The sequence below is a fragment of the Oreochromis niloticus genome, linkage group LG7 (genome assembly GCF_001858045.2).
Source record: "Oreochromis niloticus isolate F11D_XX linkage group LG7, O_niloticus_UMD_NMBU, whole genome shotgun sequence".
In the NCBI taxonomy this organism is placed as follows: domain Eukaryota; kingdom Metazoa; phylum Chordata; class Actinopteri; order Cichliformes; family Cichlidae; genus Oreochromis; species Oreochromis niloticus.
The window spans coordinates 21,886,111-21,911,966 of record NC_031972.2 but is presented as its reverse complement, the minus strand read 5'-3'; the positions used below and the strand labels follow the sequence as shown (position 1 = coordinate 21,911,966).

At 41.7% G+C, this 25,856-nt stretch overlaps 2 protein-coding genes across 4 annotated transcripts in view; one reads left to right on the top strand and one right to left on the bottom strand.

Moving 5' to 3' along the window:
* wdr70 (WD repeat domain 70) overlaps window positions 1–417 on the top strand; it is a 45,267-nt gene extending 44,850 nt beyond the window's left edge. For both annotated transcript variants that reach the window (XM_019361097.2, XM_005470308.4), the window contains exon 18: window positions 1–417. This exon is cut by the window's left edge and continues 149 nt beyond it. The gene's annotated coding sequence lies outside the window, so the exon portion shown is untranslated.
* Window positions 268–25,856, bottom strand: part of gdnfa (glial cell derived neurotrophic factor a) — a 47,144-nt gene continuing 21,555 nt past the window's right edge. Inside the window, exons 1-3 of one of the 2 annotated variants that reach the window (XM_003453860.5) lie at window positions 9,125–10,189; window positions 8,043–8,276; window positions 268–5,419 (exon numbers count right to left, since the gene is read on the bottom strand). In XM_003453860.5, coding sequence (XP_003453908.1) covers window positions 4,854–5,419; window positions 8,043–8,250 — 774 coding nt within the window. In that variant the 5' untranslated portion in view covers window positions 8,251–8,276; window positions 9,125–10,189 and the 3' untranslated portion in view covers window positions 268–4,853. Of the gene's footprint in view, window positions 5,420–8,042; window positions 8,277–9,124; window positions 10,190–25,856 lie in introns of those variants that run through there. The other variant, XM_019361098.2, reaches the window with a different exon arrangement.

Sequence of the window (25,856 nt, the reverse complement as noted above, 5' to 3'; positions counted from 1 at the left end):
AGAATTATTGTTGAGAACTCAGCAAAGGAGCATCAGTTATGTTCCTAAATTGTACAGTATCTGCCCCCCTGACAACGCTGTGAAGCCTTTATGTGTATTTATGTGCACTCTTCTGTGTCAAGGGGAAACCCATAAATCAGAAAGGATTTTATCATAAATATCATTTTCTTTAGGCTTATGTTCCTCTTACTGCAATTCATAAACAGTGGAAAAACTTGGCTTTTTACGTCTGTTTAGATTGTATGTACTTTATTTTCATCGCTCCCATTGTCCTCTCACCCCACATCTCCAGCGTTTGCTAATGCCTCGTAAATCGGCTCCAGATTTTGCGGTCTAGAGCTGTTTGTCATTACGAAGAACAGTTTGCCACTTTGTACAACGTAAATTACTAAGAAGTACAAAAAAAATCCATCCAAATTTATTTTGAGATGTTTTAAAGGCTTTAACGTTTCTAAAGATGTACTTTCTTGGTGGGTTGCGATATACAAAACTTTATCCAATCATCTGTTTATTTTAATTTTTTTTTTTTTTTTTTTTTACACCCTCAATCCCACCTATCACCTTAATAAAAGACTTGCATCCAAATGTCACATTGTATATTTTATCCAAAGTGAAATGGTTTTAAGAGCTGATTAAAGGGAGATCTTTGCCAGATACCTTTTCTGTGCGGCTGTGGGTGTAAAATACACAGCACACAGTCTTATGCTTTAAAAACAAAAAAAAAAATCCCAAACCTGTTTTCACTGGCTTCTTACAAAACAAAATTGCAAGTACAACAATTTTTATCATGTAAACCATCGTTATGTTGAAAAGGTACATTTCAGCAGTATCCAACCACATGTTAAACGCAGTATATGGAAGTTTACTCGGTATGCATCCCACGTTCACATTTCATTTCCAGCGCTGAGCTGAGAGTGTTTCTCAAACAGCTGTTCTCAAGGTGAATGATGAACTTCTACAGTTGGATTCCTTAATTTCATTGTGTTTCGTGGAGCTCCTGTTTCCCTGTGCATTCATACCTTTTTCTTTTCTTTAGCAATCCTTTGATTGACCTGGGTAGTGTCTAAAATCCTTCAACTGACAGAGAAAAACCACAACATACAGAGTTAATGAAAGCCATGTTTGTGTTCTGTGTACTGTGCATCTCTCTGGAATGCATTGCCTGCCTACAATGCACTGGCTTTCCAATGCATCTAGTTTGTAACAAGATTAGCCTGCATAATGACAAACAGGAGCCCTGCAATAGGCTCGCGACCTGTCCACGGTGCAACCTATGTCAGCTGGGATAGACTCCAGCCCCAACCCCTAAGACCCTGAATTGGACAATAAAATGAATGAGTGAATGTCAAAAATGTACATTTTTTTCCCTCAGTAGCGTTGTAATTTCTTGTCAACTAATACTACACCTTTTTTATCCATATCTGGCTTTTGGTTCATCTTTTTACCAAGTGGCTTAGAAAGGGCTATAAATGTAGAGCAATGTGTCCTAACTAAAATTTTAAGAAGACAAATAAAATGTCTCTGTGTGTCCTGGCAAGCATCCTATGGTCATGAAAAGAAACTGAAGACAAAGACATACCAGAAGAAGAAATATGGATGGACTGAAACAGTGAGTGATGTATTTAAAAGCATCTAGAGAGGATACTGGCTTCATGGGGAGAGACTGACGTCAAGCTCTTCAATAGCAGAGTCCTCAGCCAGCAGCGGGAGGTGGGGAGTGATGGCAGTTTGATTCAAGTGGGACGGTTGATCACTCCGTCACTGTGTGAAAAAGCGCCTGGCACGTGAAAAGGAGAAGCTCTGTGTGGGCCTAAAGGTAAAACCTTTTATAGGCCTATAAAAGACTAAGCTCGCTCTCAAATTCAAACATTTTTTGTAATTACAGTACCATTAGTGAATATCTGGGGGGATGAATCTCTATTTATATTCCTGATCAATTCAAATATTTCACAGACCTCGTTTTCATTGGAGCATCTTTAAGCAATGAGACTGAAGATGACCTCTTTTCTGCACTTAAAGGTAAAGAGGTGACCTTCAGGTTTGTGAAACAGCAACTAACCAGTTGTCCATTTCGGTTCACATTAACCAGGCCAAGCAAAGGGATTAGAAGGTGCCATCAGCTGTACATTGTGTGCACACCTTGCGTCTGTGTCATGACTCACTATCTGTACCTCTGCCACCTTCTCGTCGGCATTTACATATCTTCTCTGCACAGTGGAAACAGACTCGAGCAACTTGATATACAGTCGGTGGCGCTTTACTGCTGGCTTTTGTTTACTGTACGACCCCCGGGCTCCCGTTCAAGAATTCAGAACAGAAGGGGGATGCCACACTGCGGAGGCCATCTCTCAAACCATCCTCGCATTTCCCCCCATTTAACCCAAATTTTTCACCCTCAATTTTGCTTGATGCCTGTGTAAACATTACCCTGCAAATTAGAACCATCTGGCACCGGTGGATCATTGTCATACATGGCACAATACCAGGAGACGTTTTCATTTAATAGAAACAAGTTTAATTCTGTAAAAAGTTATAAAATGAATATTGTACAAAAATAAAGTTTGCCCAGAGCTTTGGTTCTGTAACACACAACAAGTGAGACGACATGACAGTTTTTTTGTTTTGTTTTTTTTCTTTTCCACAGAGGTGATAGCGGAGTGATGACAAATGTAGTCCTTTTCTTCTAAAATTAACACTGAGGATTCCTTCGCATCTTTACACTTTTGCATCAAAACCGGGGTACTAATCACCGATGAGACGAGTGGCCGCAGTTCACACTCTTTAATGTATGGTGTGGAAGAGTAGCGAGGCGCTCTGGAGGCTTCTGGGAAGCCTCCACATTCCCATCTGGGAAGGCTTATGCACGAATCAGTTGTTAAAGGGGAAGATGATCCAACTGATGAGGTATGCTGTGATAAAAGCTAGACTTTTTTCCCTCTCTGTGTAGTATTTGGCCTAAATTCAGCTTGATGCATTGGATTTGTTCTGTGTGGGGGGATTACACAGTAAAGCTGGCCTGCTTGCTGATGGGTGGGCACAGATACCTTGGTCCCTAATCCGTGTTAACATCAAGACCTACTCGAGGGCTCTCTTTGTTCCACTTAAAGCTACCCCCTTAACAGGGCACACAAACGCGCTTTTTAAAGAGTCTCCTTTCCTTAATGTATATTTCTTCCTAAACTTTGGGGACAAGTGGCTGGACGGGTTATTACGCCTAAAAAGCCCACTGAGCCGACCAATCATTTGCTCAGTAATTCCAAAACATACTCCTTTGTTGAGTCCTTTGAGATATTCATATCAGTTGTGTGATGACATCCACTACAGCAGCTAGATCTTCCTTAAACTGCCTTTGCCGGTGGGGATATTTGGTTAAGACTCATGTTAGAGGATCACTTTCAAATCCCCTTTGAGGACAAAAAAAAAAAAAAAGACCTGTCTGTCACAGCTCAGACAGAAACACAGCCAGCCCCGTGAACTTTAAAGCCTACTGGGACGGTTATCGCTGCAAAGCCTTTTGCTCAGATTTGGTGCGAGGCCAGGGCGAGGTTTCAGGTAACGCGCGCTGACAGGCAGAAATAGCAGCTTCTGTACTGTGTGACTCAAAGGATGGATCGTCAAAGGCACCTGCAGATCCTCGCGAGACCACACCACTCTCGTGTCGACTGCAGATTGAAATTAAAAGTCGTTATGGCTTATGGCTGGAGTGACGCCGAGTCTGTCCTGGATTGTTGATTTAAAAAAAAAACAAAAAACACACACACACACACTTTATAAACAAACAGCAGCAAAGAATTATTTGCTTCCGCGTAAACATAGAGTGTTCTTAAAGGATGCTTTGAATGGGAGGCTGTACCCGGGTGACGTTTTCTCCCTGTCTTAGTGTGGTCACATTAGCGATAATGAGGTGAACTACTCAAAATGCAACAGTAGATCAGCTCTATTTAAAAAAAAAAGGAAAAAAAGAAATCTATTGGTCCCCTCCTCTGCTTCTCTATCTTTCCTTAACGGCTAACGATGATCATTTGGATCTGCTTGTGAAAGCCTGGAATCTAAGTGACATAAATAAGCATTACTGGGATCGTGGGAGTGTTTTAACAGGTCTGAGTCAGCTTGCATGGTTTTACTTGAGAAAATGCTCTACTTTGGCATTATCCAGGACAAACAAAGCTTTAAATAAATAAAAAAAGACATTTTTTCATAAAATGGATTGAAATAAATAACAATAAGTTAATTCCATCTTAATAAATATACCTCTGACACACGTATATACTATATGTATGCATATATATATATATATATTTATATATATATATAGGTTGGGTTTTATGTAGATGTGTTGCACAAAAAAAAGAAGAAAAAAAGTCTTTGCTTAACTCCGATGGGGTTCCTTGGCTCTGAATGTAAATGCCAACATCCAGGCTGGAAGTGTTTCGATTGCAACTGAAGCTCGTCAAATCTCTGGATTCATCTACAGTCTAAAGAGCCAGCTGTGGAAAAAACAAAACAACTGATGTTTCTTCTACTCTCACCCTTTTTAGACAGCACAGTTGGCAAATCTGAAAGTGTAACAGTATTTAATCTTCTGCAAACTGGTGCACACCTGATACATTTTGTTTTGCACGTGTCTGAACAGTCGAGTATCGGATAAACGCGCAGTTTCCTTTCAAGCGGCTGTTCCAGTGTCTTTCAGGCGGTCTCAGTACACCTACCTGCTCCTCCTTTGACGACTACTGACAAAAACAACAACAACAAAAATGAGACAAACACTCCCAATTTGACCTTGACATGTCCCTCTCCAGCACGAGCTTGTAAAGGATATCCTTAGTCTCCTACATGCCGCTCATGTGACTTCTTTAAACGCACCCACACTTCCGGGCAGAATGCTTCTTCAGCGTGTGATACACCACGTTGTCGTCCAAAAAAGACAGGTCGTCGTCAAACGCGATCGGCCGGCAGCAGGTGCGAGAGGGTGTATCCTTGTCCAGCTTTTTGTTGTGCGTGAGGTTGTTCAGGATCTTGTCGTAGTTGGTCTCTGCCTCAATACAGGGGCCGCTACAGTACCGGAAGATCAGCTCCTCTTTAGTCTGGTAGCCCAGCCCCAAATCCGTCACATTGAGGTGGACTTCCTTTAGCAAGCACCCCCGCGTCTGCACAGATATACTCTCCTTCTCCTTCCCTTTCTCACCTCGTCCTCTTTTGCCATTTCTACTCCCCCCTCGGCCCCTATTCCGCCTCCTGTCGCCGTGTCCTCTCCCCTCCTCTCTCGCGCCTCTTGTGTTTGCCGCTCCTCTCTTTCTCTGCTCCTTCTTTCCCCTGGAACCGCCGCTGGTTTCCGAAGATCTCCGGAGTCTGCCAATGGTAGCCTCGATAAAATCCATTACGTCATCAAACTGATCTGGATAGGGACCTCCAATGTCATCTGGAAGGTACAGAAGGGAGAGATCTGCTTATAAAGCTGCTTTTAAAATGCTCGTATCCAGGCTCCCGCTGACACTAAACAGTTTTCTGACATGTCAGCTCTACGATCATCAACTATATTGTAATTAATAATTTACTGTTTTGAAAGACTGCATGAGCAGATAAGATAAAATCTGATAGATCGTTGTGGGAATAGGAACACATCAACCACAGTGATAGTACATGACATTTAAAACATTGCACAACTAACAAAAGGACACACACACACACACACACATGCGCACATTTACTGTAAGTAAGACATTATCTTACTTACAATCTCATCATTTTAGAATGAGACAGTCCAATCCAAACTTCGCCTGCTGGCACCTCCAAAAAGGTGCTTGCCAAGAAACTGTACAGGCATTAGCCCTAAATAGTAATAGACATATGAAAATAGTATCTCTAATGTCATCTAACTATGTGCAGGAAGCACAATATTCGAATTTTCAGATGTCAAAAAATAAAACAAAATCAGTTCAACAAACTATCCGAATGTAGGCTGTTTTTTTCAGACAATGCACAGAAATACAGGCAAATGTGCTGCTCAGACCCTCAAGAAGAAGTCTTGAGTGGAGGAATGCAGAGCAGTCCAGTCCAGAGCAGTTCAGACGTAGGTTTACAGGTGCCCTGTTTTAACCTCTTCCATGATGGCTGCTGTGTGATGAGTTGGAGGCTGAAGGTCAGAGGTTGTTGTCAATTTCATTTCAGGTTTTTTTTCAGTCAGAGATGGGAGGAAAAAAATATAGGCATGCAAGAGCAGACTTGACCTCGGATAAATAATGCGGTTACCCCGCTGCCATGCAACCCTGAGTCGTTAAAGGTTAACTCTACAGCTTAAGTTAATCCAGCAGGCTTTCACACAGGAACCGACTGTATTGATACAGTAGGCACAGGCCAATTACACCACCTAGAGAGATGCATTTAAATCTCGGACGGATGTAATTTTAGAACGCCTAGACTTCAAAAGCCGAATAAGAGGAAATCATATGCTTTGACTCATTCAGATGAGGCAGATTGCAGTCTGCTCAAAACTGAAAACATGCACCAGCACAGCTCTCTGCCATCTGCTGCGAGGAGTGATGAGGACTGACTGAAAGGCTTGGATGCTCCAGTGTTACATGTTGATTCTATTACAGAGTAACGTCTCTCCTAGTTGAGCGCCTGCAGCTCCAGAAACAGTGAAGTGTGCATAAAGATAATGAAGACATATTGCTCTCAAATGAAGAGCTCAAGTCTGCGTGGGTGTGTCACCAAGAGGTCAGGCCGGCGGCGTGTGATGTCTGGCAGGTAGTGTGGTGTGTAACAGCCTTTAAACTGCAGTATCTCCTATCGCTCCTCTTTTACCTATTTGTCTGGCAGAGCGCAGGCCATCTGATCTGCCTGAGCTTCAGAGCCTGTTGAGCCACAAATCTAATATATCAGGTGAGCTAGGGCCAATCTGTTTAGACACACCTACCCTTTGATTTAGACAAACCCCACCATCTCAGATGACAGGCAGGGTGGCTACAGTTTACACCTGCTAATCGACTAGACTAGCAACAACAAATGGGGGGATTCGCTGTGCCAACCTTGCCGGAGTTTTACAGAGTTAACAGTTAAGAAGTTTGCTTTTTAAAACTCACTGAACACAACAATAAGATCAGATCTAACCGCTGATTTTCTGGTGTCTGCAGCTTCGAGAACTTAAATGAAAAAGAAACAAGCTTTTTATCTTTACAAACCAAAAAGACCCATTCCCTCTTTGGATCTCCATGGTTGCTTACAGTATCTGAGCATAGTTAATGTACTTGGGTTACACAGCAGATCAGTGATGTAACCCCGGCCCAAACAAAATATGAGGTGGCAGGACAAACACTTGTCCGAATGTTCCATTCCTTATCTAGTTCTTGGCCGTGTTTCACGTCTGCGTGAAGATGTTACAGTGTCACGTTGATCCAAACAAAATAAATTCCTGCCCACTGTCGCTGTTAAAATGAGCATAAACACAGAACTCTCAGTCGGTGCTTCAAACTTTCCGGTGTTGTCTGTCGAAAATCCTCGTGACCTGGTACGCGGTGGTTCTCTAAACCACGCCATAATTTCTGAGCTTTGGCAGATGGGTAAAGGTTGCGGGTCTCTAAACCGCAGAGAGGCAGAGGTGACTATAAACAAAGGGAGAAGGGGGTAATGTTGAGAATGACCCCATGTTTGGGATTGGAGCTGTTCACACTCTTATTCTTCCTGCTGGATTGTTTTGACATCCGTATGATGCAACCCAAAGTGCCAATAAAACACAAATTAAGATCTTCCGTCTGATAACTTGCCTGTCTGACAGCCTTATCAATATGGGACTCTCCACTGTGGGCTCAGCATATTGCCTCGCTTATCACTGTGTGTGCTGTTTCCCAAGTGTAATTAGTCAAGGAAGACCAAAATTACATATGCATCAAATCAACAGGGTAATATGCCTGGATTATATAATGGTTAATTGCATATTAGTACATTGACATTGCCTTGGACAAACAGTACATCTCTTATGTGACACCCATACAGCCTAATTACAAATTCAAGACAGACTACACATCTTACAAAAACATACTTACACTGATTCTCCTTTGAGATCTCCTGCAGTTGGTGGTCTTCACGCTCAAACGATGGCGCTTCGTCCTCCAAAGAAGGCAAGGGCACAGAATCACTGTAGCTGCTGGGGAAATAAGTCCTCTTGGCTGGCTGAGTTTTTTGGTAGAGAGGCCTTGTAGCAACAGAGCTCAGGAGCAACAAACACATGGCCAAAACATCCCATAACTTCATCTTAGACTCAGTTCCTATGAAGAAAGCTGCAAAGAAAAAAAAATACAAGATAATATTTTATTTTAAATCAAAACAAACTGATGGGCATAAAAAATGGGCAGAGTTAATGTGAGCCTCCTCTAGTTTGTAATGAAGTCAGCAAAATGTCTGAAACACTACTGTTGTGGCCAGACCTACCCTGACTCATTCTTTATTAATAACTGTGTCATCATGTCAAGCAGCTTTGATCCTCAGTTTTTGTCTGTGCATGTGCTGTGAACGTGAATATCAGAGTAAAGCTGCCAGAAAATTTTGATTCACATTTTTTGAAACAAAATAAATGAGCATATTGTACCGTAAAAGAGCAAAAATCCACAAAAGACTACAAATGAAAGCTAAAAATAACAATGCAAGAATGCGCAAATCTGTGCGTAAAAGTATTGTTTTAAATGCGTGATTAAATAGAAAGCTACTGATGGCAGATTGGTTGTATTTATTCACGCTGCGTTAAAATCAGCCAAGCTCTTACTACTTGTGAGAGACGGGGAGGGTGCGCCTCACAGGAAAAAAAATGCGCTGCTTAAAGCACGCACCGAAGCATTTTGGCAACGATTGCCTAAATAGTAGTGTGAGTTGGCCAGATGGCGAACCCCAAAGCTTACGTGACTCTGTCTAATGGCATGTTGAGTCTGCAGCAAAACTAAACAGTTATGCATAGATAAATACTGGCTCAGACATACAATACAAAAGTTCTACTGTCTTTATACGTGTGAAAGTCTCGTCGTTCACAGTCACTGTTTGTTTTTTATCTAAATGCGCACAGACAATCCGAAACTATAGGCAGTATTTGGTGTGACATTCTGAAATGAGAAAATAAAAAAAAAGACTTACTTACCTTAAATATGGCCCATGCAGACCTGAAACTAGCTCAGCTTTTAGTGGTAAAAATCCAAACAGAAAACGCCACTCATTTAATGTTCCCAGCTGATTCCGCTGCGTGAATCATTTCAACAACCCCAGCACGAAAATTTCCTTCAAGCGAGTTCAATTTCAGTTTGTGTCCAAGCGGGAGAAAAAAGGCTGCAGTAACGCACCAGCTATGTTTTTCATATTCGGACTCAGCACACCGACCATCCACGCGTCTTTTCACACTTCAGAGTCCAAAGGTAGGTGCTGAACAGAGCGGACCAAGTGCCACTGCGCCTTGGGGGTACAGTTGCTGCCGCTGATTAATTGGATGCTACGTTTCCACGTTGGAAATCCGAGAGAGAGCCACCATCTCCGACTGAAAGGAGTCCAATGAAGACATCAGTGTCTCCAGCACACGAGCACGGCGCTAAAAAGTGCGCAATATGTTTGCCAGAGTGCCTTATCGTGTAGTCCGACTTTTGATATAACAGTCAAGAACCTCTCATATCCAGAAACTGCGTAAAAATGTCACAATCGCCAACATTTTACACAAATCTCGTCAAGGTAAACAAAAAGCCCGGCGGTATTTATTCTCCATATTCTCCAGGTCAGCTGGTGTCTATGTACCTCGAAGGGTGTCCACACGCATTGTCTTCATATTGGACTGAGGCACGACAGATGTTTGCGCATAACAACGCGCCGGGCGCAGAGAGCAGTTTGGAGAGATTTATAGTTAAGTGCGCTCTGACGTTTGGGGGCAGTTGGTGTCCGCCCCTCTTTTATAGATCCCTGCAAGAGCAAACAGTGGTCCACATATCTCTCCAAACCACCCCTGGAGCCGTGTTTGGAGGAGCGCGGTTTTCAGATGTCTTGGGGATTATGTCACACATCCTGATGTCCTCGGGTTAGATTTCAGTAAGCGGAATGCGATTTGGAGATGTTCTGTTGCGATCCATGTTTCTAACCTGATCTCCTCACTCTGTGCGCCTCGGCGTCAAGTTCCGTCTCACGGCTACAGCACGTCTCAAATGTGAGGCTACTATCTCACTTGTTATTTACTAGAACGAAATTGTAAATACCAGCAGACACTTAGCCCGTGCACCTATTCGCAATTTTTCGAACTTCAAAACTTGTTACACAGAAATTACATTCACAGGTTAACAAATTGGAGCATTTTGTCATTCAATACGCGGTTTTATATCCAGGTGAACTCAGGCCAACACCACGCAGACCACAAAGAAAGGACGCTGCACTATTTAAGATATGGCACCCGAGAAAGCCTTTCCATCTCCTCTCATGATTTACAAGCTTCACTTGCCTTTTATCTAATGCAAAACTGAATTCCACCAGTAACCCAGCCCTTCAAGAATTAAAGTAATTTTGTGTTCGTGCGCCAGGAGAGACCCGCTCCAAATGCAGCTAAATACACTTCCAAGAAGCGCTCTGGTTTTAATTTAACACGTGAAATGCTGCTAATGGCTGTTCAACAAAGGGTGGAAAATCTAGCGCTGTCACTTCAAATCCACGCTGACCTGTCTGCTTCTCAGAGGTATTAAGGCTCATATTTGTTTGCTCCTGGTCTGAAACTTCTTGTTGATACATGCTTTCTTTCAAGCATTTCTGTGCGCCCTGCCCAATTCTAAAGTGTCTGTATGGTACTGAGCCAAGTCTTCATTGTATGGATTCCTCTCTGTCATGTTCTCACATGGTTTCATTGTACTAAATGACAGCTGTGAACGGTTCATTTGTCATCATACAATCTTCTCAATTCACATGTTATTTTTGTTTACAGTTTTATAGTAAGTCATACTGGAGCTCTTAATTATTTTATACAAGGCCAATTCTCTCAGGTGTGGTTCTTTAACGTTTTAATGTTATGATCTCTTCAAAAATGGCTTTGTTCTGCGTAAAGGAACATATGGGCCACAAATGAAGAAATTCCAAACATACTTTAAGACTCCATATTTAAGCTTTCCATGCTGGCTGATGCTTATGTTCACATTTGACAGTGTAACACAATCACACATCTCTGCTCATCTGTGAAACAAAACTGAGTAACATTTTTTTAAGGTCAATGGAAAAATCAGACTGTCTAAAAAATGTCACTCTGATGTTTTCCTGCCTAATTGTTCACACTGATCAAAACAGGAACAAGCAGGTGTAGAAAATGAATGAGAGACAGTCGGTGCTTATGTAAACAGGCTCAAATGTACGGATGTAATGTGAACTCGCTTTGAGCAGATTACAATAAAAGACTGAGTCATCTAAAAGCGGAGCCACTTGCTAGACATGCACGTTCAGTTTAGGGAAGGAAGTTGGGGGAAAAAAACAATTACACTACATATTATCTCATATTTGTTAGAAAAGCAATTACTGAATAACATACTATTATTATTAGATTAATTACATGTTTTGATCTTTTTTTATTTATCTACCACACCCTTACAAATTGCTACTACACTGCCTACAACTACTACAAACAGCACTATTATGCATGTACAGGGTCCACTTGTAACTTAAAAATTGAGTCCGCCATCCATCCATCCATCCATCCATCCATCCATCCATCCATCCATCCATCCATCCATCCATCCATCCATCCATCCATCCTCTTAACCACTCATCCAATTAAGGGTTGGAGTGGGGGATGCTGGAGCCTATCCCAGCTGTCACAGATAGCTGGTGTACAGCCTCGACAGGTTGCCAGTCTATCGCAGGGCTAGCACATTAGAGGCGATACACACAGAGTCACCAGTTATCCTAACGTGCATGTCTTTGGATTGTGGGAGCAAGCCGAAGTACCCGGAGAGACCCCATTCAAGCACAGGGAGAACATGCAAACTCCACACAGTGGGTGGCTGCTTGGCCGGCGTCATGGTGCAGTGGTTAGCACTTGCCCCTCACAGCAGGAAGGTCACAGGCAGCTGAGAGTCTTTCTTTGTGGAGTTCGCATTGCATGGAAAAATTATTCAACTGCATTTTTTTTTGTTGAAACTGACAGCGCAGATTATTCAACCTCTGTGTATAATTTTTATGAGCAATTATTAAGTCCATATTTAATCATTAGTTTCGGTCAGTTACGTATGCCTACAAGGGTTAGAGAGAGAGAGCTAGGTCAGGACGACAAAGTCTACTGTCCACAAGCAAAAATATAATATAATAAGATATAATAAGATATAATACCCATCTGTTTGACTACTGGTCAAACAGAACAAGCAATGGTGCAGATGTCATCACATGTAATGGGAAAGATAGATGGAGATTTTATACTATACACCAAATGATTTATCAACATGATGTCAGCTAGAAAATATATTTCAACAACATTAACAATGGTCACTTAGGACATTAAAACCACCAGCTTACGGTCATCGTTAAATTAAGTACATTCTCATTTCTAATGTTTCTATATCAGGATGAAGTACGACACATGCCATGTAGCACCATGTCATTATTTATTTAACAGCAATCAAGCCAAAATGCACAAGCACTGTGTGCAAAATTAAGTAGACCCTTACTACTTCCATAATAATGAGGAGGGTAAGTGTCACCCACGTGCTGCTAATCAAATGCATTTGATTAACTGATTATCACCAAATGTGAGCACCTCTATGAAAACAAAAGTTTTGGAATTTTGTAAAATTGCATCTTCTGGAACAAGACTGACGAGCCCACAGTGGAGATGTTTGGACCTAATGCACAGTGTCACATTTGGCAAAAACCAAACACAGCATATCAGCACAAACACCTCGTATTAACTGTCAAGCACAATAGTGGACAGGTGATGATGTGAGCTTGTTTTACAGCCACAGGATCTGGGACCCTTGCAGTCATCAAAATAGCCATGAACTCCTTGGTATATGGCTGAAACTGGGTCATAAAACAGGACAATGATCCAAAGCACAGCAACAATACTATAATAGTCTAAAATAGAAAAGAGTCAAGGTGACGCAATGGCCCAGATAAAGTTCAGACCTCAAGCCGACTGAAATGCTGCAGGACCTTTGTGGCAGAGAGCTTTGCATAAACAAATACCTGCAAACCTCAATAATCTGAAGCAATCCTGTGAAGTAGAATAGGCCAAAATTGCTCCACAGTGATGTGAGTGACTGATAAAGTCATGCAGAAAACAATTAGTGACCCTGATTGGGGTGTTTTTGACACACTTTCTGCATTTTTGAGTACTTTTTGTGAAATAATGACAACTGTAAAATGTCATGTGTTGTTGTTCAAGTCGGGTTCAGTTTACCTAAATTTAAGATTTCCTGATGTGTAAGATCCTAAGACTGACAGAGGCCACACTTTCTCTTTACCACGACTGTATTAATGCAAAGATACTCTTCAACATGAGCGCCCTGATGTGTCCGGCGCTGTGACGTATGCTGTGCTTCCTGCCACACACTTGGTGTATGCAGCAGATCTCTTAGGAGATACTTTTATACGTCACTGCGTGTGACATTGCAGGCTAGTGTAGGACACGGCCTACTCAGAGATATGACAGACAGAGACTGTATTGTTTATTGATATTGGCACTTGTGTCACCAAAGGAGTCCTCTGTGACCCTCCTCTGCCTCACACAGACAGAGCTGTGAAGATAATGGTCACTGAAAATAGACCCATCTTAGAGAGCTCCTTTATGTGAGAGTGCTGCGCTGTCTGTTGGGTGTCAAAAATCCCCCGAGCTGAATGCCTCAGTGACTATAATAAATATTAATTTGTTAGGAGACGAAACGTGAGTAAGCTCAACGAATCACCACCACATGGGGTGTGAGGAAGAGCGTCGTCACTCACACAGAAAAGCCTCTTTCATTATTTGTGACACCGACAGAATGAGCGCATTAATGTTTGATGTCACGTCTCCGCGCCGCACTCGACGGGACCTCAGATGGAAAATACCCACGACTCCCCACAGAGTTTACAAGAGCATCTAACAAAGCTCGGCATAAACAAAACCACATCACGCCGTCTGCTTCAGTTTAGCGACAAACTGTAAAATAATAATAATAATAATATGAAACAAATGTCACATGTGGCTAATCGGCTTTTCTTTCCATCTTTCGGTATCCTGTCTTCTCGTCATCTGTATCCACTGATGACTTATTAGATTTAAATGGCTGAAATTATTGAAAAAAAAAAGGAAATGTCAAACAACTCGCAACCTGTTCATCGCACTGTTCATGTTTTCTGCCTCTTGACTTCATGAGCCATTGTTGCGTGCCTCATGCAGCCAAAATGGGATACCTGTGGCTCTGTTTCCAACTAAACTTCTAAATAATTAAAACACACAGTGCACTGGGACAAAACAGTTAAACACATTTTACTCAGATAACAGTCTTATTTAAGGATTTACTTTAGGCACGAGGTTAGTGCTTTGTTTGATCCACCCTAAAATATTCACGATGAGGTCAGTATTTGACCTTTGTCAATCTAAGGCTTAGTTTGAGAAATAAACGGGATCTTTTACTTACCTATATTAGACTATTTAGTACCAAGATAGCATAATTAGATTCGTCATGGTTCATAACTTCAAAATAAGAGTTATGGGAATAAAATATGACAATATCAGTGCTCTGGTATTTTCTAGAAAAAGCAGCAGGAACTCTTTTTTGGGGGTTGGAGCAAAAACAGATCAAAATCATTGAATGCTCAACTCTTTTTCAGAGGAATGTAACAGCCACACAAGATGCACTATAATGAATGGTTCTGGTCATGATCTTGGAGTTTTGTGCATGCAGCAGATTCCTGAGTTTCTCCTCAAGTTTCCTTTGTGTGTTTTTGGTGTTTTGTTTGGGTTTCTTATTTTCAGGTGCTCCGTTTGTCAGTTTCCAGAGACGTTAGTACTGGATGTCTTTTAGTTCTAGTTACTGTTTATAGTTTTAGAATTCAGTAATTATTTTTGTAATGCTTTACTTTGATATTTATGTGTCTCTGGTGTTTAGTTTTACTTCCTACCCTGTCTGATTGTTCTTATTGTCTACACTAGTGTCTTGTTACCCTCTTGTGCGTGATTCCCTGATTGCCCTCACTTGTATAAAAAGTTCTGTCTTCATTGTAGCCTCTGTCAGATTGTCTGCTGGTCTGCAGTCCTCTTCCCTGTCTGCTGTTTTTTGGAAAACCAATATTTGGATTCCCCTTTGCTTGTTGCCGTTTTTCGACTGGAGCTATCATCTTTGAAATAAAGCTCTCCTTTTTTCACTTTGAGCCCTGAGTCTGCATTTAAGTCTTTTAACCTCACAATCCATGACAGGTATACTGTTCGTACAGTGTTGTGAAAAACGGTTTGCTCCCTCCCTGATTTCTTAGTCATTTGCATATTTGTCACTCTTAGTTAAGGTCAGAGTTCATGATTCAACAACAAGTGGTAAATGGACTGCTCTTTTCTACTTTGCTTAAGCACTCAAAGCACTCTATACTACAAGCCTCATTCACACAGGCACTTTTTTCTATGCCTAAGTGCTTTATATCTAACACACCGATGAACGGATCAAGTCGGGGTTCAGTATATTGACCATGAATACTTCAGCATGCAGACCGGAGCAGCCAGGGATCACATCACCAGCCTTCCGATTAGTAGAGGCTGATGATGGCTGGTGGTACATTTGCATTTACTCAGGTTACAAATATTTAAAAATCTAAGGAATCAGGAAAGCAGCAAATACTTTTTCACAGCACTGTAAATGGTTAGGTGGTGGAAAAATATAATCGCAGTTTAGACGATCCTTTTTGTCTTTTCGCTCCTCAAATTGAACTCTATTACTTTTCTAGATGAAATCTTGTACTTTTTAGCACATAATGTGATTCTTACTTACTTACCATTCTTACAAAATATTTAAGATTTCACATTCCCTTCACTGTCAGTAAGGGAAAAAATATTTCATGTGCCAGATAGAGTGAAGTCAAAACACAAACCTCTGTGTCAGTTGAATTTTTGAGATACCTAACCCATATTTTTGACTTAGGGATAGTCATTTTTTTTTTTTTTATTTACCTACTTTTCCCGGTGGCAGAAACGAGCTTCTGTACTTCACAGAACAGCATTATCTGGTTTTAGCTCGAACAGAAACAAAGGTGGAGGATCATTAAGCACAACTCAGCAAGAAGACAGAAGATACAGGTCTTCTCTACAGACCTGTGACAAGTACTCAGTGGACACCTCCATTACTTAATGCCCATTAAACACCAGGGCAGCTCTTCCTCTGTGCAAAAATCTGCTCTTTAGCACATCTTAATATTTTTCTTTGAGTGCCTTTTTTTGCAGCTCTGCCTAGAAGAACAGCATTCACGAGTCACTTCTTTTCACTTCTGCAGATTAAAAGAAGGATTAAGTGTCCAAACTGCATAGTAGCCTAGAAAACTCTTCATGGGTGTCCCGTAGTTTGAAATATTATGTCAAACTGTTGATAAACTCTAATGATAAAGATCTCCCTTAAATTAATGTGAATAATAAAAAAATGAGAAGAAGGGTGTTTAACACTGATCATTACAAGCATGAAGTTAAAACAAATAATGTTAAAATAGCGCCTGACTCACTCTGTTTTAGACAAATTTATGTTTTTAGTGCATGTTTGACAGATGAAATTTATTATTTGGTTCATGAGAACACTTTGCCAGGATGAACATCAGCATTTGGCAGCTACCCCAGAGACTGAATCACAGCTTTTTTTTTTATTGATGCACAGCAAGCAGGGAAATATACCATGAAACAAACATCTTGTTTAAGAAAGAGATAATCTCCGTGGCTGCGGAGTAGGTGACCAAAATGACCAACTTTAGCTTGCGTTTGAATTCTGTGTTTGTGCAGAAAAATCTGATTTGTAACAGAACTTTCTGTAATTCATTACTGTAACAGTACAAATGTCTTATGTTCCCTTTTACTGTCGCCGCCCTTTGCACATTAGCTCAGACTGGATATCGTTGTACTTCGGGCTCTTGTGTTGATCTGTATTCTGAATGCAGTGTGCAGAAGTGCCAGTTATCTGCCAGAGTAAGCTTATCTGTCAGCGGGCACAGAGGCCCGGTCACCCTTGGCACAGAGACGGAGAGACAGGGAGCAGGTAGTCAGGGCAGATATGGAGGGATTCGCATGGCTTTCAGCTTATCCATTAGGACATGCTACAATTCCGATATGGCCCCCCGCCAAATGCCCAGCCATTGTGGCACTCGGCGCAGTATTTCCATCTGTTTCGCTCATTGCTCAAACATTGTACGAGTATTTGTTGGCATCGTTCACAGATAGATTGTATGCATGCAAAAATATGTGCTAGCATGAGTGTGTGTGTGTGTGTGCGTGAGTGAGTGTGTGTAAATGAGATCACTTGGTACTATCAAAGTGCAAGCAGGCCTATACACGGTTATAAATAGAAGGGAGGAAGTAAGGAAGGTTAAATCTCTCAGACACAGTTACTAAATGAGGAGCCATTTAAAAACCTGCATGTCCTGTTAGACCTTTTTTTGTATTTTTATAGCTAAATATTCAGCTAAATAGTCTGGCCACGGCCACACAAGAATCCAGTAAGAGGGAGTTCATTGAGCCATGACATAAACAATTAAGTCTAGGTCCTTAGAGTGCAGCAGAGAGCAGTGAAAGTTGTTGATGTGTAAGCATTTACAACACTGCATCCTGCAAATCTTTAACCACCTACTCTTTTTTTTTCTGCGAGTCAAGGCTGGACAGATGGGGTGCATAGATGCACTTCTTGGCTAGGACCCAAACCAATGAAACTCGCCAGGAGCATCTGCATTCAGCTGTCTGTGCTACAAATGCAGAAAGGAGAAAGGACTGTGTGTATTATGTATTGTACGATCTGCCATATGTGCAAACATATGTGGATGTCTCAGTTAGGCTGATAGAGTTTCTCAGCTCTTTCATTTCTGCCCTCGATCATCCTCCTCTCTTGCTGTAATCCTGACTGCTGATATTTACCTGGCATGACTTTGACCCCTGACTTTCGGCAGCTGTCGGTGGCGCCCCTCTTCGAAGAGGGGACGTGTGGAATACTAGCAGTCCTCCCCAAGGTGGCACGGTGTCAGACTCTTTGCTGGCTTTACGGTTTTTAGTATTCAAAGAGCGTCCGCCGGAGCCTCCTCCGACTACATTACTAAATAAACAGGGCAGGCTAAGTGTTGATCACAACCACTGAGCAAACATAAAGCTCCCCGGGGAAGGGACACTATTACATTGCTTGTTGTCCATTTGTTTAATGTGTCCGTATCAGTTTACAGATTCGAACTGAGCTATTTTGTTTATAACCTCAGGCCTCCGTGTCCGCTCCTTTGGCCGCTGTGCTAAAAGTGTGCTGCATGCAACTTGTTCTTGACTTACACGAGACCCACAGACGCATCCCAGTGAAACAAGGTCACACTAATTGGAGAAGGAAGTGTTGAAGATGTCTTTGGGAAGTGGCGGCAGGGTTAGAGAATGATACCAGAGAGAGTCAGATCCTGTATCTGCTCTGGTTCCCTGTTCTAATCCAGCCTGGTATGTGTTGAGATCAGAACAGGTCCCTTTCACCGCAGCCATCCGGTGGCTGTGCAGTGGGAGTTGCTACGTCTGTAGTTCCCTTACTGCAGTGCATTTACTGTAGAAGTAGCGGTCTGGTAGACACTTGAACTAACAATCAAGTTTGCTAAAAGAAACTGAGGACTAAGAGACCCAACAGAAACATTCCCACAGTCCATTTCAAGGTACTAAACCCCAGGAAACATGGCACTAGACAGCTGTGTGTTCCCCTTGATGTATTTATATGTCAGCCGCTTACATAAATACTCTGTGTCACACATTCACACTCATACATACGGGCCTGTGTAACTGCGCACATTCGCAGAGAACACACACCGACACACAGGCATACAGTGAGGCACAGACACTAACACACACACATATCATGCTCACTGTCAGTAAAACCTCAAGGATATTATGTCTCTCTAGGCAGACGAGACAGTTGATCACAGCAGCACAACCACATGATCACTTTGATGTAAATCACGCAGCACCGTCAGCTTGAAAACTGCTCGAAACTAAAGCACAAGAGAGAAATCTTGTCCACCATCAGCAGCCATAACATTAAAATCAAGGCTGATGGTTAGGAGACAGATGACGTGAATAACTGCAAAACCTTGCATCCTGGAATTCATTCTGTGGCTGCTACTTTGGCGCTTTCAAACAAATTTTTTCCTGATGTTACCGCACTTCCCCAGCAGGATAATGCACCACACCACACAGCAAAAACTACTAAGTAACACCTCAGGGAACATATCGGAGAGCCCATTCCAAACTCCCCAGATCCCAAACCAATCAAGAACCTGCAGGATGCGCCCGAACAAGCTAGCCACATAGGTCCCACACCACAACTCAGAGACCATCACAAAGACCCATATCTATGCCTCAGCAGGCCACAGCTGTCAGTGAGGACAAAGGAGATCTATACAATATTATTATGCATGTAGTTTTATTGATTGCTATTCATTTTTAACATGTATGCTTTATGTATACTGCTTACCACAGTTAAGATGCATGGAAGGATTTCTCTGAGTGAAAATGCCTTGTTGATGCCAGAGGTTGAAGGAAAATGGTTAGATTGCTTAGATATGATACGAAGGCAACGGTAACTTGAAGCCAAAATGAGCCAACACTCTGTTTTATGACCAAGCAAGTAATGAAAAGAGTTTGAAGTTTTCTCTCATCCTTAGATGACTCACTGCCTTGTATGATCCACCCCATTCTTGGCCTTGAAGTTAAACACTTTAGTGATTACCAAATAAACCTGACCTTCATATTCTCATTCCTATTTTTATAATTACGCATGATCATCCCAATATGGTAATGGCAAGATTTAACTAATGGAGCGAAGTAGCCGGTGAGTGTATTTCAAATCAACTTACTAAAAGGGGAAAAAGGCAGAAAAAATATTTTAACATATAAAAACATATGCACAGTAACAAAGCCATAACACGATCAAACAGATCAGTCAGTGGGCCACCCTGCTGATGTTCTCACTGCTTCTGATTCTGAAAAGAATCATACATATTGTTAAATGTTGCCTTTTTTTGTACATTTAACTGCATATTCTGCAAATACATGCGGGCTCCTTCTGCATTTACAGGTTTACCACTTCTCAGCTATGTAATACACTTTGTCAGCAAATGATTCTAAGTGACTTCCCATTAAATGCATCAATAGGTAAATAACTTTTTTTTTTTTTTTTAAATCACAAATTGTCCCACAACACAATCGGATCATTTCAATACTGAAAGTCGAAAACTACACCCAGATGCACACCTTCACTTAACGAGGCTCTCACACTGCAAAGGTTAGAAGTTCAGATTTTAACTGGACCACCCATGTTAACAAGTATAAACTCCTGGTGCTGCCAGGCAGTCTAAATCCATTAAGGACACATGTTGGCAAAAAGGAGGTGAGCCTTTCCAGACCTAAAAAATATGACTCAGGATCATGCTAAAGAGGATGTGGCATTTCCCGGTCCTTTGTATTCTGCCTCTATTACATTACATTACCACTTTAACACCTAACAGACTCAACGATAAGGAGAATTAGCACACGTTGTTACTCACTGTTGTTATTCTTGTGATGATATGAAAGATGAGTGAAATGTGGCAGCAACCTTGAACTTTGCTTCATAACAAGTGGCTTCCAGCAACAAACTAAATAGAGCATACGGAGAGACAAGTGAATATAATGCCATGATAATCTAATCAGATCACTCGGGTGTAGAGGTTATGGGAAAGAAGACTTGCGGTGTCAACGTCCTTCCAAGGTTAAATAAATTAGTAATAACTATGGGCTGCATGTATGGATCTTTGGATCCTGGACTGAATCAGACGTAAAGTACTACTAAATATCAGAATCAGAATACTTCATTGATCCCTAGGAGAAATTACATTGGTTACAGTGCTCCAGTTCAAACAGTAACAAAACAGACAATACAAGAAGTAAGAAATAGCACAATATATACAATATATACATACATGTAAGTCACTTACTAATAAATATCTGAAAAGGAAAGAAGACCATGTGCAAAAAGGGTGTAGCTTTTGCAGTAACCAGTGTGTTAGGTGGATGAGTTGTACAGGGAGATGGCCACAGGCAGGAATGATTTCCTGTGTCGTTCAGTGGTGCTTTTTGGTCATCTCAGTCTCTCACTGAATGTGCTCCTGTGGCTAGCCAGCAGGTCATGAAGCGGGTGGGCGGAATTATCCAACATTGTCTTCATCTCGGACAACATTCGCCTCTCCATCACCACCCTAAGCGAGTCCAGCTCCATCCCCACAACATTGCTGGCCTTGCGGATCAGTTTATTGAGTCTGTTAGCATCAGCAACCCTATGAACTAAAGAGTATGTTATAACCAACTGGAAAGCACTGATTGACAGAGTTTGGCTCAAAGATCTGGAGTGATAATGCATAATTATAAGAATAGGAATCAGAATATGACAGTCGGGTTTATTTGGTATTATTTACGAAGGTCTCGAGCTTCAAGGCCAAGAACGGGTCGGATCATACAAGACAGTGAGTAATCTAAGGATGAGAGAAAAGTTCAAACTCTTTTCATTAGTAGCTTTGAGTCTACCCGATAGCTGGAGTAGCGGCAGGCTTATCCTTGAGTTCACAGGTCATGCTTCAGGTGTCACATGCTGAATGGCTTTGGGCACAGGTTTGCCTATCATCCAGCTTTCAAAAGTCAAGTTCGTAAAACACAGCATGGACTCGTTTTGAAGCATCGTGAACAGTCTGTTAGTAAGCGTGATAAAAAGATCGAAGGTTTGTGGGACACATGACAACATGTGAACTTTATCATGACTGAAACAAGATAATCTGGCATCGTATCGCACATCGCTCCCATTCCAAGACACTTTATCAGCTTAAGCCCAAATCTGAAGGCGCTACAGCTGTCTCTTTGACCCGTGACAGGTGATCTCACTGCAGGTTAGGATGCTGCGTCGGCTCGTGTTACTAACAATTGGCAGCCGCGGGTTTGTGCGCGGAATCACAAGCAACGCTGCTGACACACTGAAACAGCTGAGAACACTATGGATGAACGACAGCCTCTTTAATAGACGACAGACAGATAAACGTATACATGCTTATACGTATAGAGAGCCAGGAGGGTGATAGATAGACATGAGCACACTACATGGATCTCAAGGCATAAGTAAGATGTTTGAGTAAAAGAAAAAGGTTGCTAGTTGGATCTTTTGTGGTGAATTGTCGTTGAAGCAAAGGATCACTTATCCAGTTCTTGCTGGGGATCAACACACTCATGAATTCCTTTAGAAATGTTTTTCTGTTGTTTAAAAAAAAATTTCACCGAAGGCACAAGAGTGCAAAGGGCAAAGCTTTGGAAAGAGATGACTATCATCTTTCCAATACATTTCTACCGAGAACAGAAGAACTTCGGTACCTGTCGCATGCGCATAACAGAGAGGTGTCAAAACTGAAACGTGATCGGCACGTCTGACAAAGGGGAGGCTGCTATGAGGGATCAGTTCAGAGAGAGACAAGCCAGGGTCTCCACAGCAGATGGGCGCTTTATCGTGACCGCCGCAGGGGGAAAAGAGCCCGAGAAGGGAGAAACGAGACCACAAAAAAGGCTGGAGACATGGCTGGACCGTGACACATGTCCCACTGTGGAGGGGGGATTTTATTCACCTGGCCTTTGGTGTGTCATCGTGTTACCAGTCCTGTCATGAGCCTCCACCCTGTCCGCCTGCGCTGCATTGTTCTGCGCTGCACGTGGACAAGTGAATAAAAGAGGAAAGATAATGAAAAAAAGAGGAGGGTAGGCAGTGGGAGTGAGACACATTTTGGCCTATTGTTGGTGCTGTATTTTTTTTTAACACGACTAAAGTGAGGGATAATTCTGATCAAAGGCGTGTATATGATTGCTCTGGTGGGTTTTGAGGAGAGTGAATAGAGTGGAGCGGGGGTGGGGGTGTGTGGCTGAGGTGCCATGTAGGAGTTAAAGAAAAATCATACTGTAGAAACATTAATGTCATACTTCATCATGTAGCTCTTGAAAAGGCATGCCTGAGGAGCGCTCACTGTGTACCGCACCTGGGGTATGTTTTTAATATCATCCAATGTCTGTCACCATCTGTTTCACTCAAACTAGGTACGCACAGTGTCTCCTGCTTGTATCTGGGACATCAAGACATCTCGTAGCCTTTGTCATAAGTTTTGATGTGCTTTCACACAATCATAAAAAAAAGGAGAGAGAGAAAAAGTCGGTGATGATCTTAGGAGAAGAGAGTGCCTTAATCATAACACACCCCAGATGTGCTTAATCCCAGAATAAGCAATAGGTGAAGCCAGTTTTGCTGTGCTGAATCCTTTTTTACACTGACGTAAAGACGAACCTTCGCTTGCACTGTTGAGAATCGTCATCCTTGGAATTAAAAAGATCAGACAGCAAAGGTGAAACACGAGTCAGCCGAGCAGATCCGCGTGGCAAACATAAAACAGAGGAAAACCATAATACGCAGAATTTACACAGCGCTGCATGTGCTTCAACTTTGAGTCTGACCTTGTTTTGACTGAGATGTTTATAATATAAACAAACTCTGTTACAAACATATTAAAAGTAATGAGTAGGAACACAGTCCCAGAGAGCTCCATGTCAAATAGCTTTGTAATAGAGCTGTTTTTCTAGGAAGGACCCAAAACACACACACACGCACACAGACGCACGCACACACTCACAGACACACACATACACAGGTACTGTACTTGACTGTGTGTGCACAATAAATACACCTAGAGGTTCTTTACAGGGAAACTGAGAGAGAGAGCTCTGTGCCAGCCTCCTGGAGGTGCTGTGAGATCAAGAACAGCCTACCTCCAGGTGGTAAAGCTAAGCTTTCAGGGGTGAGAGGTCACCAACATCGGAGTGGTCACACACGTGTTGGAACACTATTTACAGCTGCAGAGGCCCACCTCAGACCACCTACAAGTGCTCTTTCACTATAATACTGTAGGTACGGAGGAGGCTATGTACCTCATGGTCCACCAGGTGGTAGCGAAGGTCCATGCGGAGCATCTTTTTATCTGACATCCTAAAACGAATGACTTCCATCAGCCATCAGCCACATGACAGTGTAGCTGTGGTATCTCTGAACTCTGATCCTTGACTATATAAGCAAAAAGCCACCCAGGGCTGCACAGACACTGATTTCCCTGCAAAATGAAACCATAGCGTAAATGGATGTAACTATAAATGCGTAAATGGGAATGCACGTGTATGCATAACTACGACTTTAATTTTAAACAGGGTCCGTAACCTTTGGGCTCTTGTTCAAGGTCGCCAAGAAGTCCAGGTCAGAGTCAGAGTGTGGCTAACAGTATTGGAATGCCTACTGGTTGTCTTGAGCAATGAGGCACACTTACTAAATTTATTATTCAAATAGTTAAAATAGAACTAAACTACGCAACATGAGAGCATCATCTCCCGTTGCAGTGCCATGAATAACCTTCGATCCTTGATCTGTAACCACTGATCATACTCAATTACACTCCTGCAGGTCCTCAAATTCCAGGTTTGATGAAAAGACATGCAATGAATTAGATATTAGCTACAGCTAAATGTAGAGCAGATGACACAGAAATTATTTATACGACAAAAAAAGTGCAGTGTGGATTTTATCAGATCCTTTTATCACTTATTATTTTTTGTTGAATAAAACATATAGCATATAGTAAATCATGAATCTGTAAACAACGGCTGTCAATAAAAAACTTTTTAAAAATGAGTGAAAAAGCACATTTAAATAATCAACATACATGATTTAAATATAAACACACACGTGACGAGAGACAGAACGTGCAGAAGATATATCTAGAAAGAGCTTTCAGTGCTCAGCTGATAACATGATATCTAAAAAACACATAGCTCATTTTCCTGTCTGTTAGTTGGACATCCACCTGTTAACAAGCTCCTATATTCATCCATACAGTTTGTACAATCATTTTGCTAACACAGGTAAAATCTCCACTCTTTCAGGGCACTAATAGGCTAAAGGCACATTACAAAAGGTCATTCATGTTTCCGGAGATTCTCTGTAGTTATTCTGCTGCCCATTCACCTGTAAAAACCACACCGATCATTATTTCAACAGCCCTTTTTTTTAACCATAGGGGAAAAAAGCATTTGAAGAGACTTACAGGACGTTACCAAATTCATGAAGCTACATTTGTGAGTTTATTTATCAATATCAGTTTAATGTAAACAGAATGATGTAGTAGTAGACAGTAGAATGTTGGTGCGTGTGTAATATATGAGCGTTTATGTTTCTCTACATGGGTAAAAGTACTCCATGTCGCCCTCTGGTGGTAACAACCAACTATGAGAAGAATGGATGTTGTATCTTAACTAAAAGATAAAAAGACGTATTACTTTCTTTAGTTTGGTAAAATTTACAGTTTTAATTTCATAAGAAACTAAATCAATATCATAGAGGGATATTAGTGATTAGTTTATTATTAAAACTTTGTGTTTGTTTGTGTTTCGATAGGAAAATGGTTTTTCTACAAAGTTGTTCATGTGCAGAGTAACTAGCTAAGTACATCAGTTCTGTAGTGCCAATTTTCTGACACACACACACACACACACACACACACACACACACACACACACACACAGCTTTTCAGCCTAACTTAATCCTGCATGTCCACGACCAAAATATGCACACAAACGCATCCATGCTGTT